Source organism: Tribolium castaneum, chromosome 1 (assembly GCF_031307605.1).
Source record: "Tribolium castaneum strain GA2 chromosome 1, icTriCast1.1, whole genome shotgun sequence".
Taxonomy (NCBI): Eukaryota; Metazoa; Arthropoda; class Insecta; order Coleoptera; family Tenebrionidae; genus Tribolium; species Tribolium castaneum.
The window spans coordinates 9,413,184-9,428,244 of record NC_087394.1 but is presented as its reverse complement, the minus strand read 5'-3'; the positions used below and the strand labels follow the sequence as shown (position 1 = coordinate 9,428,244).

The 15,061-nt window shown below is 30.0% G+C and overlaps 1 protein-coding gene across 1 annotated transcript; it reads right to left on the bottom strand.

The window, feature by feature from the left end:
- Positions 1–782: 782 nt before the first annotated feature.
- Positions 783–13,103, bottom strand: LOC658752 (uncharacterized protein). The gene is made up of 13 exons (XM_064355969.1): positions 12,700–13,103; positions 12,435–12,647; positions 12,218–12,381; positions 10,706–10,942; positions 10,542–10,652; positions 8,078–8,247; positions 7,670–8,021; positions 4,569–4,726; positions 4,368–4,516; positions 3,843–4,314; positions 1,298–1,498; positions 1,129–1,235; positions 783–1,080 (listed from the first exon to the last, which is right to left on the bottom strand). Exons 1-13 carry the CDS (start codon positions 12,936–12,938, stop codon positions 954–956), a joined length of 2,700 nt encoding a protein of 899 aa, XP_064212039.1. The 5' UTR covers positions 12,939–13,103; the 3' UTR covers positions 783–953.
- Positions 13,104–15,061: the final 1,958 nt, after the last annotated feature.

Below are 15,061 nucleotides of genomic sequence, written 5' to 3'. Positions count from 1 at the left end.
AAAGGTAATGTGGAATCTTTATTAAAAACGACTTTAAAAAACAGTAAACTATGAGACAAAGTTGCAGAGAATTAAGTTCTCTCCAAAAAAAAAAAGCCACAACTCAATCTTCAACCGTTAAGGTCTAAATTGCGTTAGTTTAAAATGTTCCCAGCTCTCAACCACTGATTCAGGATTTTCTTGTAAGAAATTTAATTCTCCAGTACTTCCTTTCTTACATTTTTCTCGTAGCCTGAAACGTATTTGGAGCGTAAAATTTCAAGAATTTAATGCCTAAAAAGAGTTGAATTTAAAATTATTGAAATCCAATTTTTTGGGTACTTACAAAGGACTGACTTATTTTTATTTAAAGACCTTAATATGCGGACACAGAATTACTATTTTTCGGTAAAAATGCCCTCATTGCTTATTTGAATAACCCGACAGAAAATAATGGAAATATAAGTATATTTTAAGAATGATACAGGCATTTTACCGAAGACAATTAATTGAAGGATATCGCTCTTTTTTTACTTTTTGTAAAACATCTAACACACTTACTTACCGGTCTACAGGGCCAAAATACTTACCATCGAGTTTTGGTTAGCAACAAGTAAATACAACTTCCTGTCTTGGAAACAGAAGTAGCAAACCAAATGGAGTTCAACCGCCCAAAAATTTAATTAATAAACGCAGTTATTCCCATCCCCTACCATTTTTTCATATCTGTTGTATAGTATTAGGAAAAGATTTTTTTTATTAGTTTGTTTGGTTACTTCCCAAGAAAGAAATGAAAACACAAATTTTTGATTATAGAATGTTTATTAATAAATTATGGAGCTCATATTTACAAACCTTCTAATGTTACTTTCAACTAAAATGTAATAGGACTGAATTTCAACAACATGGTGTTGAAAAAAACACTTTTAATGCGAGTATGAACAAAAACTGTGTAATTATTTCTAATAATTTCGTTACTTTATGGCTTTAACCACCACATTATCATCATGTTTATCTCTTGTAGCTTGATAAACATCACGTTCTTTATCGGGATATTTCGTAGGCAAGATTGGTGAGTGTACGTTAACTTTGGCATGGTATCTACGAAAAAATCTCAGCTTTGCACATCTAAATTTCAACTAACTTTACCTTATTCCTGCAATATCAACCTCGTAGTCACCACTCAAAACATAGTCGTTTGTCACACGCAGTCTTTCCCCATTTTCGCCGTAATTTTCAACAAATCCTAAACAAACCTAAAAAATTAAGCCATGTATTTTTTTTATCTTTGTCTAAAACCCAAAAAAAAATTATGAACCTGTTTTTTAAACGTAAACCCGTATCCTGTTGTGGTACTCATCCCAACATATTTGCCATCTCGATAAATCGGTTCACCACCCCAAGGCCACAGTTCGGTTTCGTGACAATGATCATTCAAAATCAACTGTATGTACATTCGTTTAACCCCTTCTTCCCTTTGCCTTAGCAGAGCATCTCTCCCAATGAAATCAACCCCTTTCTAAAAAATCCAAGTTTTTTAAGCTTTCCTCCCTCCGTTAGACACAACAAATTTGAAAATCAATTTTTAAGAAATTTAATAAACAAAAGAGGTTTTTTTATAACTGGATGTTGTTCCTAGAAATCATTACCTCAGAGACCTTATTTTAAACACTAAATTTGTAACCGAGTTTAAACAGGTTAAAGTCTCAAGTGATTTATTTTTCTATGAAAAAACTTTACCTTCAAATCGTATCAAAAATTGTTATTTATTATACAAGAAGATAAAATTTAATTTTATCTTCGAAGCGGAGACCAAGAGGAGAAACGCTTGAGAAGATTAAGGTGACCCAAAATTTTATCCCATTCTCCATTATTTCGACCGAATTACTGATTTATTTCGATTAACAATGAAAAAACGTCAAAAACAAAAAAGCAACAGTGGTTGTGAACTTTATTTCTCTAAACGATAAAAGTTCATTTTACCATGAAGTAAACACTCGATAAAATACGATTTTATCCGTGATTGTGGAATAAAATATCTTAAATTTATGAAGGCCTTAAGAACAATATGTATAAGTTTAAAGAAAAAATTTCGTGTCATTTAAAAGTAAAATAAAAAAAACTTTGCTTTTTGAATATTTAATTTTTTTATTAAAAAATAGAACAAAATTTTTTAATAAATATTTTTTTGGAGTCTTGTATGTGACTGTTTAATCCTTTAAGTCGGTTACAAATATTTAAAACGAGATGAGAACTAGCCTGTAGGGTAGTGATTTAATCTAGGAACAACATCCACTTGTAAAAAACGATTCTGTTTATTATCTTTCTTATCACCCTTGTCTAAACAGCTTCTCGTCAGATGTTCTCAGTGCAGATCAACTTAAATGTTTTGGTATTTAATTTTTACTGAGCGCTTTTTTAGTTCTTCTTAAATTTTTTTGTTAGCTCAAAAAGTTGCTCGCCCTTCATCTTTTTTCAACAGAATTAACGGTTGATATAGTCTTTTTTCCTGATAAATCCAAATAATAATAATAATAATAATAAAACCAGTGTCACCCCATTTGGTGGCTTCTCAGTTTATTTCAATTCCTCGAAATAATAGCGTTTTCGACAGAAACGAAAAAGGAAAAAGTAAAGTTAATAAGCGTTTCAAAAATGGCAAAAATAATCCTATCTTGACGTAACTTGTACAGAGTTTATTTCTTTATTTTCACGATTCAAAATTTTCCAATTACAATGTTTAATTATTTTTTTTATTAACAACCTTCTTCATAATGAACATGAATCCGGTTAGTAAACTTGATATACACCTAATAAAATTATTACCACATTTGTTAATTTTTCAGCTAAAGAAAAATGCTTGCAAACGACAAAACTTTTGTCGTCTGGTGGCTTTTAGGCTTGCTTTTCATGAAATACCCAGAAAAAGTAATGACAGCTTTAAACCCATACTGTTTTTGGCTCAAGAACGTGTTTAAATATTTAGTGATTTTTCAGCTAATTTTTGTCAAAACTTTTGGTTCCCGACAGCAAAACGTGGAATAAGCAAGCATTCCTCAATCGACTTAAGTCTGGAATTTTTGACGGCGTTTAACGGAATTCCTCAAAATCATTATATTCGGCTGAAAAATGTACCTAACCGAAAAAATAGTGCCATTTTCGACATAATTTGGTGACTTTAAATCGCTTACTTTTCACGAAGTTCTCCGAAAAAAATATGTTACTGACTGAAAAGCGTTATAAAGGCAGAGAATGACATTCATGAACTCATCAACATGATGATAATAATTTTACAACAACGTATTTCAGACACTCTAGGAAAGAGAAAAAATAAATTATTATCCAACTAATTAAGTGGTAAGTTATTTTAGCTATTTTTTGACAAAATAACCTTGTTTTTGACTGAGTGTGGTAATTATAAAAAAAATTCTCACAGATAGCACTTTTAAAAATAAAAATTGACGTGTTTAAAATTTTTGTCCACTCACCAATTTACATAATAATGAATTAATCTCCTTCATTGATCACACTGTATATGAAACAAAAAATGAACGACTTTTTTCCTAATACCGTTACCAAATGTCAGATTTTACGTTTAATTTTGCCGTGATATACTATCACTTATAATTATGTAACATAATATTTTTTACATAACTTGTTAACGGTCGAGACTAATTGACTTGATAACTCTTTTTTTTAATGAAACTGCAGGAATAAATTTTCAATACGTTATGAAAAGCTACGCTGCGCGCACTCGTTATGGCAAACATTATGCTCGTTAAACAAAATCGGTTTTTTCATAGTTTATTACGTAAATAACTATTTCTTTCCCTGATACACAAATAATTTAATAGCGTACTTACATCAAATTTGACTCGCCACACTCTCCCACATTCAAGAGGCGTTGTCCTCGTATCCAAATCCTGGCCCCAGAAAGCGTAAAATTTCTCAACTCTTAGCGCTCTAGTGGCATAATATCCCGCATGTTTGATACCGTATTTCTCACCCGCTTGTATCAGACTCGAGTAGACATGTAAGGCAAACTCATTGGGAATATACATAACATAACCCAACTCCCCAGTATGAGTTAGATTCATGGTACGAATTCCATTAGCTAAACCCACATCAAGCATTTTAAACGTAAAAAACGGAAAATTCTTCGGACTCAAATCGGTATCCGTTAACTCAGAAAGCAGAGTTCGAGTGAACGGACCCATGATAGCAAGTGCTGTAAACATACTAGTCACGTCTGAAATTGTTACAGTTGGTGGTAGGTGCTTCTGTAGCCACACTTTACAGCGTGTTTGTTGGATGGTTGGAGCTATCATCATATAACTGAAATTTTGTGTGTGTAAGTGACGAGAAAAAACTAACAGGAGAATATTTACTGGTTTTCAGACAATCGGGCCAAAGAACAATCATTTTCGTAGCCACCATATTTATTTTGCATACCAGTGTGGATTATACTACCGATAGGAACATCAACATCGTTTGAGCATAAAAATTGTAGTGCACTGACTACTTCGTTGCCTTTCGACTAAATATGACAATTATACAAAGGATTATATATAAGATGGTGTTATTGTTACCCAGAGATCAATTTTGGTAAAAGATGAATAATCACTAATTCCTACACTTTCCCTGCATGCAGCATATTCAGCAGCGACATTGTCAAACCATGGAGGTTTTCCGAAAGTGTTAGTGTATGCCATTCTGCTAGGAGTTGACCAGTCTTGAGGTTCTCCCTCTTCAAAAATAATTCCAATTAAAACCCAAGTGTTTGAAACAGGATTATAAAATAGACAGTTCTCAAAACCTTATAAATTTCTTTTCGGATAAAACTGCAACTCGCCATAAAAATAAAAAAATGATTCTATAATTAATAATTATTAATACAAGGTAATTTGTGAAGGTCCTGTAGGAAAAAAAATACAACTGAAAGGAAAGGACACTCGAATTATTTATTACATTTCAGTGTCTTCTTTCCTTTTAATTGTATTTTCTGTACTTGAATGAATGGCGTAAATAAGTGCACATTATTTTACTATCAATAATAATACACAAATATAAAATAAAGTTCGAGTTTGTAAAAAAAACAGTTAAATATTTTAGAAGACAACAACTTGTAGTCGTGGTTTTTCTCTTCTATAGAATTTGATGATAATAATAATACTCAACTTTTTTTGATGTCCGTTTACAATACATCACAATAAAAATATTTCTGCAACACTCCAAGAAAGAAAACATAATGTGAGTTGGTGTGAAAATTCATTATTTTTTTAATATTCGCTGTTGTTCAAGAATAATAAAAGGATACATTCAAACGTCCAAAAACTTATTATTTACAAGTACAACTTGTAAAAGCAATATACTGGTTTAGAACAAATTTATTCTTATTATAACAAACAAGTTCGAAACAAAAAATATCTCATTGAGTAAAAACACCTTTTAAAAATCCTCCACTATATTAAGTAATTACACAACGATCAAGAACAAATCTTTACCATTTTTTAGGTGAGGCAATTGAGTTTCGGGCCATTTTTTCAAGTGAAACTGCGTTAGAAAAGCAATTTTATTAAACTAGTTTTTATTTATACTTCAAAATAATAAGAAGCAATTCACATATTTAAAATAATTCGTTGTTATTCCAAAAACATTAAAAACAGACGCAGAAAAAAAATATATGAAAATAAGTATAAAGTTTAGAATCCTAATGTGTATACAAAAATATTATCCTTTGAAAGAAAAACATATTTTCGTTTTTAGTGCATTTTCTTAATAAAAAAATTAATTTAAAAAAATAGCGACATTTGTTCAATGAGTGAGTGAACACTTTTTACACACATACCGTGACGTTATAATGTTCAACATACCGTGTAACTGACCGTGTATGTTTTTTAACCTAACCCAAAACTTTAACACCCCTTTAACCCTTTTCGGGGTAATTAACTATATAGAATTGCATTATCACGTAGATTACGTAAGTATGCAAAATTTCAATTCATTCGTACAACAGAAATCCTGTAAAATTTGGCTCGGAAAATATGAAACAGACAGACGGAAAACAAAGCAAGTTAAATAAATGCTTTTAAAAAGCTTTTTAAAGTACATACAGATTTTGTTTATTAGGATATACAGCTCATGTGTAGACTTTATATAAAATATGTGTAACCCTACAAATAAAATTATATTTTATCATTTAAACTTTCTTTCACGAAATTAATAAAAATTGTATAAAATAATCTACAACACATAAAACACTGCACTGCAGAACGTTAGATTCAAAAGTGACTTTATGTATGTAAATATTACATAAAATATCTGGACACGGTGGATAAAAATAAGATCAAAGCCTTTTTTATTTAAAACGTATTGACCATAGTTTTTTTTTGAAACATAAATTATCATCCGCCGGTCAATTTTGATCCCAATTTTTAAAAGTAACACTATTAATGTTACGTTCAATTTAAAAAAGAATCATATCAATGCATTACAAGAGTTCTTATATATACTCCATTGTAAAGATTTTATTAGCTGTTTCAAAACTACAAAAACGTTAACGTCGCATTTTCTTTCAAAATAAGCTGGTATAAATTATTCATGCAGTTCAAAAAAATAATAGGTAATATAATTTATACTTTAAATGAGTGATGTAATCATTAATAATTATTTTACAATAGCATTAATCTTATTTAAAAAAAATAACAAAACATTTGAATTTATAATTATAGTAAGTTTTAATATTTTTTAACTTGTATGCAATCGTTGATTATCATACAAGTTAAAAAATATTAAATCAAGCTGAAGAGTCAAATACTTCGAAAGGCAATTATAGCTAATTAGAATACATTTTCCCCAGTTTGCAGTGATTTATCATTTATCAAATTATCAATTCTAAAGAAAAAAACATCTAAATCCTACAATGAATTAAAAAAAATCATGTCACTGCATTAATGCCAATGCCAAGATTCTGTAAAACAAAATATTCAGTGTACTGTCTAAAACAAATTAAAAAATAATAAATATCAATAACAAAATAGAAATTAAGATATATCAAATTTCGGCAAGCAAGTGAATATTTTTTTCTGTATTTTACACAGAAAAAATGTCACTTTTTCACCTTGTAACAAAAAACATTTTATTCATTCTTCTATCTAAAATAAAAGATGGCAAAGCCTTTAAAAGAAATCGACTAACAAAAATAACCCCTCTTCTAAAGGATTCTAAAGAATGTAGAAAATGTAATGTAAATAAAACTCGTGCCCCTATCCCTTCATGCCTTCAGAAAGATGAAGAAATATAAACAGTTTAATCATGTTTATGGAATGAAATTATGAGTCTTCTTTCTGAAAATGACAATTCTACTCCGACAATGCTTATTTTATAGATTTAACTATTCCTATAATTCTTAGACTAAAGTCTTTCTCAAATAATATGTTTCAAAATAGATTGCTATTAAAAAAATAAAAATAACAATAAATCCGAAAAATTTTATTCTTGAAAACGATCAGAATTTTGTTTGTTCTAAAAATAGACATACTAATCTCAATATGTAAATGTGAGGTAAATAAAAACTTCAATCCATTTCCGAATCAATTTCTCTGAAATCATTTATGAAACGTATTTTCCGTCGAAAATAAAATAAGTTTCAAGACCTGTCTACTCCATAATCGTAAGTAGAAAAACTTACCTAAAGCTTGTGCTGTATCAAACCAAGCAGGCCTTTCATACCCCATAACCTGTCCAAAAACAGCGCCAGCTTCACGCAGTTTTGGATAAACCGGCGACATTCTCAAATTCCTCCCTGTGCTAAATTCATGAAAGGGATAACAAAGCCCATAATGCATTCCCGGAACTTCCTTAACACGATCCCGCAGGAATTTCCGATTATTGTGCAAACCCAAAAAACGGGAAACTTCCAATTCATAAATATCAAATGAAGTTTCCCCATTCACTATTATCTCTGCGGTTAGTTGTCCAACACCGCCTGCTGCGGATATACCCACAGTTTTCATGCCGGCGGCCACTAAATAATTTCTTATCTGTAATTTTAAACAAATACTTGTGGGAAGGTTTTTTAGCGGAAATTATTAATTACTTCAGGGGCTTCGCCAACTATCCATTTACAATCGGGACTAAAGGCTTCAGGGCCGTTACACAGACGGTCCAATACCGCTGAACCCAAATGAGGGACTCTGTGAAGAAGTTGTTCGAGTAATATATGAAAATGATCCCAGTCTTCTGGCAGATATCGTTCTTTACTGCTCGCTGAAGTATTTAATTCAGTTTAGTAATTGGGAAAATTCGATACTCTTTTTGTGATGATTTAATTAGTACATATGGGGTTACTAAAAGCGAAGTCAGCTGTATAATGTTCTGGGACAAACACAAGAATAACAATTTGTGAAAGGTGAGCTAAATAAATTATTTGATGCTTATTAGACCAAATAATTTGAAATACAGTCCAATAACTAAATTTCGAATCACGGGAGGCGGTGGCTTTGAAATTAAGTTGGCAACAATGAGAAAAAAAAATGTGACAATAAAGATCAATGTCAGCAAGGTATTTCAGAAATTGCTTCATTATAACAATGAAAAAATCCATATTTTACAACAAATTTTAACAATTTCTTTTAAGTTAAAAGGCTTTCAGGGAGGTCAACCTTTTTTTTTTAGTCAAGTTTAGGCAAAATTCAAACTTGTATAGACTTTGGATGCACTTTATTCAAATTTTCACGTCTAATGCTTCAGAGTTTCTATTTAATTGAGTTCGAGTTTATTTATTTTGAGATTTATTTACACATTAAAATACTTCCACAATATTTTAGAAATAAGTTGCATTGTTAAAAACATTCTAAAAAACTAGAACTGAAAAATCTCTAAAATGAAAACGACACATAAATCATTACAAAACTGACAAAACCGTTCACTTCGAAATCACAAATATGAAAAACTCGTATCGGTGATGGTAATACATTTAACCAAAACAAAAAAAATTACTTTTACCATAAATCAAAAATATAAAATGTAGAAATTTCATTTTGAATTCTTTTTTTTAAGATTTAGATTTTTACTTTTAAAAATTTCTAGGTTTAACTTTTAACTTCTTAATAACTTTCAGTTATAATTCAGATGCTCAAAATTTTTACTTTTCAAGAATGAGGTGGATTCAGATCGATTAACTTTTGGTGTTTTAAATCAATTTTTTTAATCATATTTATTTGAGTTCTAGGTTTTTCCATCTAACTAAATTTTTCAAGATTTTATTCAAACAAATTGGAACAAATACGGCTTGACCCTAGACACGCTTAGATTTTTGAGTTTGGTAAATCAACTTTGAGTTTTAAATTTTTGAGTTTTTTATTTTTTAGTACATAATACAAAGTGATTATTTCAAAAACTTAAATCACACAGAAATCAGCCTTTGCTATAAGTCCTGCCGCCGTCCAAAAATGTGGTAATAAATTTATTTGAGTCCAAATTTGAGGCAGAGATTTACCATTTTAAAAAGATATTATTACAAATAATTACGAAAATTATTAATAAAATAATATGTTAATAAAAAACTCATAAAAAACTACAGTTCCCCAACTGTAAAAATATTTTAAAAAAATGTATATGCATAATGCATAGTCAAAAAAATTAAGTACTCCCTCTGTCCGGAAATTGTATAGTACACAGAATGCTCAAAAATCGGCGCACCAAGTCAATGGTATGTTATAGAGAAAAGTTTATTTAACGATAAGAATAGTAAAAAAAATTATATTTTAACGTTACTGATAAAACGGTTTCCTAAGAAATACCGCGTCTACAAATTTTTATTGTTGATAAATTTATTTTTTTTTTTAATTAAAAAAAACTGCTAGGGACTGATAAGTAATTACAAGAAAATAATTATTCATCATTGCGTTAGGAAACGATTACTTAGTGTGAAACATAGAAGCATTAAAAAATAATGACAACTGCACTAGTTAACAAAATAAGTTTTTAGTTTGTTTTTTTTAATATGACCTGTACATTTAAAAAAAAATAAAATCAATAAAACGTTAGTATTATTAATTAATTAATATAAAAACACAATGATTTGATTAATGATTCTCACGCTCCTTTCCAAAAACGGTAAATCTATCCTTGTTTTATGTTTTTGTCACTAAATTTTCTGAGACAATTTGTAGACTAAACTTTAATAAAAAAAAATTCAAAATAAATCAAAAACTAGAAAGTTCTTTTATAAACAAATTCCGCTAATGGATTTTCTAGTGGTGCTACTAAAAATTAAACCCACGTATTCATTTATCATTTCAAAAAATAAAACATTTGAAAATCGAGTAGGATTTGCGTAACTATTAATTGTGATGTTCGAATTAGACAATTATCATAGACATACAGTTACTAGTTACTAACGATTGACAACTAAATTTCAAAGTCATTATAAATCATTCCGATGAGAAATTTCTTTAATTTTTTTTTTGTTTTAAGTAAGAGTTGTTTCATATTTATTATATTAAAATCAAACATTTCATAAATAAAGAAATAAATGTAGATGCAGTAATTTAACTGACCTGGTATCCTGCCATCCTCAAAAGCTGGTTTAGCAACAGGTTCAAAACCACCAGCTAACAGTCTTCCTTTATTTTCCCTAAAATAAATATGACCATCTTGGTCGCGAACAACTGAAAAAATATTTTCACATAAAACAAATAGTAAAAATAAAACAATTACCAACCCGGAGTCATCGAATCCAAGCCTGGAATTGGCTTAGTGTGCAAATAATAGTGTTCAACGGCATGCAAGGGAACCTTTACATATGGTTCAGACAACTGTCCAACTCCTCTTGCCCAAAATCCCGCACAGTTAACAAAATATTCACAATCAATTGGACCTAAATCCGTCTCGACGCCGGAAACTTTACCATTATTTTGATGAATTTTTGTTACCGTGCAGTTTTCGACAATTTTAACACCTTAAAACAATAGATCTTCGCATAAAGTAATAATTTTAAAAATTTTTTGATCCGAGAAGAAAATACTTTTGACAGTCCAATAATAGTAACAAATGTCTCCTACGGAGGACTATAACTTAGGAGGCGAAACGAGATACAAAATTGCTGGATTTTCTAAACCCAAAAAAAAATAGTACGGAAGCATAAAAATGAAGACGCTTCCTTCGAGTGTTATACCGTCTCGGCGCCAAATCGTTTTAAATTAATTTTATATATTTAATTAATTTTTAAATCTAACCAATTCACTAATTACTTCTAAAAATGCAAAAATGTTGAACTTTGTATTCTTAACAGACTGACAAAAACTGACAACAAAATTTTTTATAAGAAACATGAGAAAAAAATTATTTCAAATTTAAAATATGCGCTTTGTTCCGTATTTTTCAAAACGCTGCGAATAGCGTTAAAGTTAAAAGAAAAATGTTAGGAAGAAATTTGGAGAGTTTAAATTTTCTATAAAAAAGTCCACGAGACCATATTTCGCTGTTTAATAATTTAATTCGCTACAACTTTGTTCCTTACACTTTTTTTGTATCTTCAACCGTATTCCCAGAGTTTTGGTAAATATGCGATGGTGCGCAAAGAATTGTCGCTTAGAACTTCCAGTTTGCGTTCCACTTTATGTTTTTGCAAACGGTTGAAGATACAAAGAAAGTGTAAAGAACAAAATTGTAGAGAATTAAATTCTCTACAAAAAAGTCCGTGACACCATATTTCTATCTTCAACAGTTTAGGTATAAATTAACTTTCCACCAGCAAAATAAAGCAAATGCGTCGCTTAAGCGTCTTTGAACGACTTTGGGGCCTAAATGAATGAAGATAAAAATATAGTCTCGCGGACTTTTTTGTAGGAAATTTAATTCTGTACAACTTTCCACTCAACACTTTTCTTGTACCTATAACCGTATTCGCAGCGTTTTGAAAAATATGAAGCAGAGTGCAATTTGGTACAAGTTTAAAAAATTTTAAAATACAGTTTGCGATAAAATTTTTGCAGTACTTTTATGTCTGACTATTGAGAATTTAATGCCCTATCTGCCTGTATTTTTGTGTTTGCCTTGTGCTAACCGTAAGAAGTTTTTTTTTATCCATTGATCTGAAACAACTGCGCCCTCTGACGACATTAACGGAACTATCAAAGACGGGACCGTTTTATTTGTACGTCGTTTCGTATCCTAACTTTTAAGTATCCGTAGGTTCTCCCTTCACGAATCAAAAATCCATGTTAAAACTAACCCATTTTTTTTGCTTCCCCTGCTACTGACATACAAGTCTCATAGGGGTCCCCTACCCCATCTCCTGGTATCCACATCCCCCCAACTAAATCATCCACATTCAATAACGGGCATTTTGCTTTACATTCCTGAGGCGACAATAATTCACAGTCAATTTGCCAAGAACTACAATTAAATTGTGTCTAAATAATATACTAAAGTTGTTATGATTTTTTTACACTGATTGTGCCTTCATTCGGCGAAAAACCGTCATTCTATCCCTAGTTCTGGCTAAATTGAGACTACCACACTGTTTCCAACCAGTTGCTAACCCTTTCGACTCTAAATGTTCGTACAATTCAACACTAGATTTTGTGAGCTTAACTTGTGCTAAACTTGGTTTAAAAACACCAATAAGTCCAGATGAATGCCATGTTGTGCCCCCTCCAACCCTTTACAATTTTAAATAATATAACATAATATTGGTAGTTTAAAGATAAATACCTGTTTTGTTCTATTAAGACTGTTTGTTCGCCCCATCCCAGCTTGGCCAAGTGGTAGACTACAGACGCCCCCATAACGCCGCCCCCACACACGACGACCTTGGCATTTCGTGGGGGCACAACAGTTTCAAGAGGTCCGTCTTCGACATCGTAGATGTTTTCAGTGTTTAATTTTCTGTTGGAAGATAGGAACCTTTGGCACTGTGTTCGAATATAATCTTTTCGTATTCTACGCAACATCTCAGGAAGACACTTGAGTGTGAATTAAAATGTTAATTACACATGAAGCCTTTTGGTGTCACTACGAGAGGAAATTAAACGATTTATTTGCCTTCAAAAGTCATCTTTGACATTTTGTTTTTTTGAGGTTAGGATTGGAGATGCAAGATCAAGGTTATCAAGGTTACAATCACTAAGGTGGAACAACTGATTCAAAAAAAAAATGGAATGGAAAAAACAAAAATTTGAATTTATTCCAACACCAATTACATAGCTCTACATAACTAACTAATTATTTAATCGCAAAAATAAATTTCAATTGTTATTAAATCGTGATTAGGGAGCCAATCAGAGTATTCGATTAGTTTCAAGTTGGTCACGTGTACATTTACAATTTGAAAAAATGGAATCAATAATTTTTTTGATGAAGTTAAAAATAAAATAAAAAAATTAAATCATGTATTTCTTTCATTCAAACTACGTTTACATAAATGTTAAAAAAATGTTTTAAATGACATACAGAGTAAAGCAAAAGTAAGGAACCAAACGTTTTTTGCCTAAACCATTTACTCTAAGAAAACAGTAATTAATACATTCTTAAGAACGTGATCACTTCTAAAGAATAAAATTTTTACAAATTCTCTTTAGTTTTCTAGTTCGCAAAATGTTATTATTTTTGAAAAGGGTGATACTACTTTATCAATAATATTGCATTTAACTGAAGTGGTTATTTCTATGTGTGTTTGAATTTGCGAAAAATTTGGCTCTTGTAAGTACCACGTAATTCGAGTTACTTTAATACAGAATTAAATTGTAATTAACTTCCTGTAAACCGACTCTAAGGCTAACCAAAACTTTAACCAAAAAAATCATCGTACTTGGGTGCCATTAAAAAAATTGCATAACTTGAAAACTAAAAAGAAATTCAAAATAAATAGTTTAGACAACAAACATTTGTTTCCATATTATTGCCCAACTTTGTATGTAATATGATGTCCTATGAAAATTTAAAAGTAAAATACTTTTAGCTAAAAGTGCAATTTTTTTTTTCAATTTTTATCAAATTTTTATGTTCTTAGATTGTCAAAAGGAATGTTAAAAGACGTAGATTTTTAATACATTTAAAATATAAAATTATTTAGAGTCCACACCGTTTAAAAAAAATCTTAATATAAAAAATATCTTACACCTGTCTGAAGACTGTAAAGCTAAAAATTCCTTAATGTCGGTGGTATATGTACAAACCCAAGATTAAAAATAAAAAAGTTATGCGTTTTTAAAACTTATTAACCCATTTTCAACAATTTTTATGCAAAAATTAATAAATTGTTTGCGTAAAATACATTATTATTTTATTTTCAGATTTTGCTCACGTCTTGCATACATTGAGTCTTTTATACAGAGTGTCTCAAAATTGGCGAATTCCGAGTTCAGATAGTTGTACAGAATCACTACAGTAGTTCAAATGTACAATCAAAATGAAGATTCGGAATGTACCCACACAGATATTAGCTATTTCAAAACTATAAAAACACCAACGTCGCATTATACCAAATTTTTTTTTTAATAAAATAAAAAAATGTGATACAGTTATTAATGCTTAGATCTCTAATTTAAAATGTAAATTACGTTAACTATAATTTTTTTGAAATGCATGAATAATTTCTAACAGCTAATTTTGAGAGAAAATGTGACGTTGACGTTTTTATAATTTTGAAACAGCTAATACATTTGTTGGAAAGTGAAGTTCAGATGCACTTTGAATTGCGTTCTCTTCAAATGCAAGCTAAAAATTTCAGTTTAATTGCCACTTATGATGTAGATAATTGTGAAAAACAATAATATAAAACAATTAGCTATAATTGTTTTATATTATTTATTTAAATTAGCTTCATTTTAGAGCAAAAAAATCTTAGATAGTAATTTTTCTAAAAAGTTCCCTACTTCCGTACTTAAACCTGAAAAAATAATAAATAACCCACCAAAAGTGTGTAACCAAGCAAAAAATTTTAAAAATTTAATCCAAAATAAAGCTTTTTTGAGAAATTGTTTACCATAAATGGAAATAAACCGAGGAATAAACACTGAAACTTTTAGCCTGCATTTGAAGAAAACGCAGTTCAAAGAGTTATCTTCAAACCAAT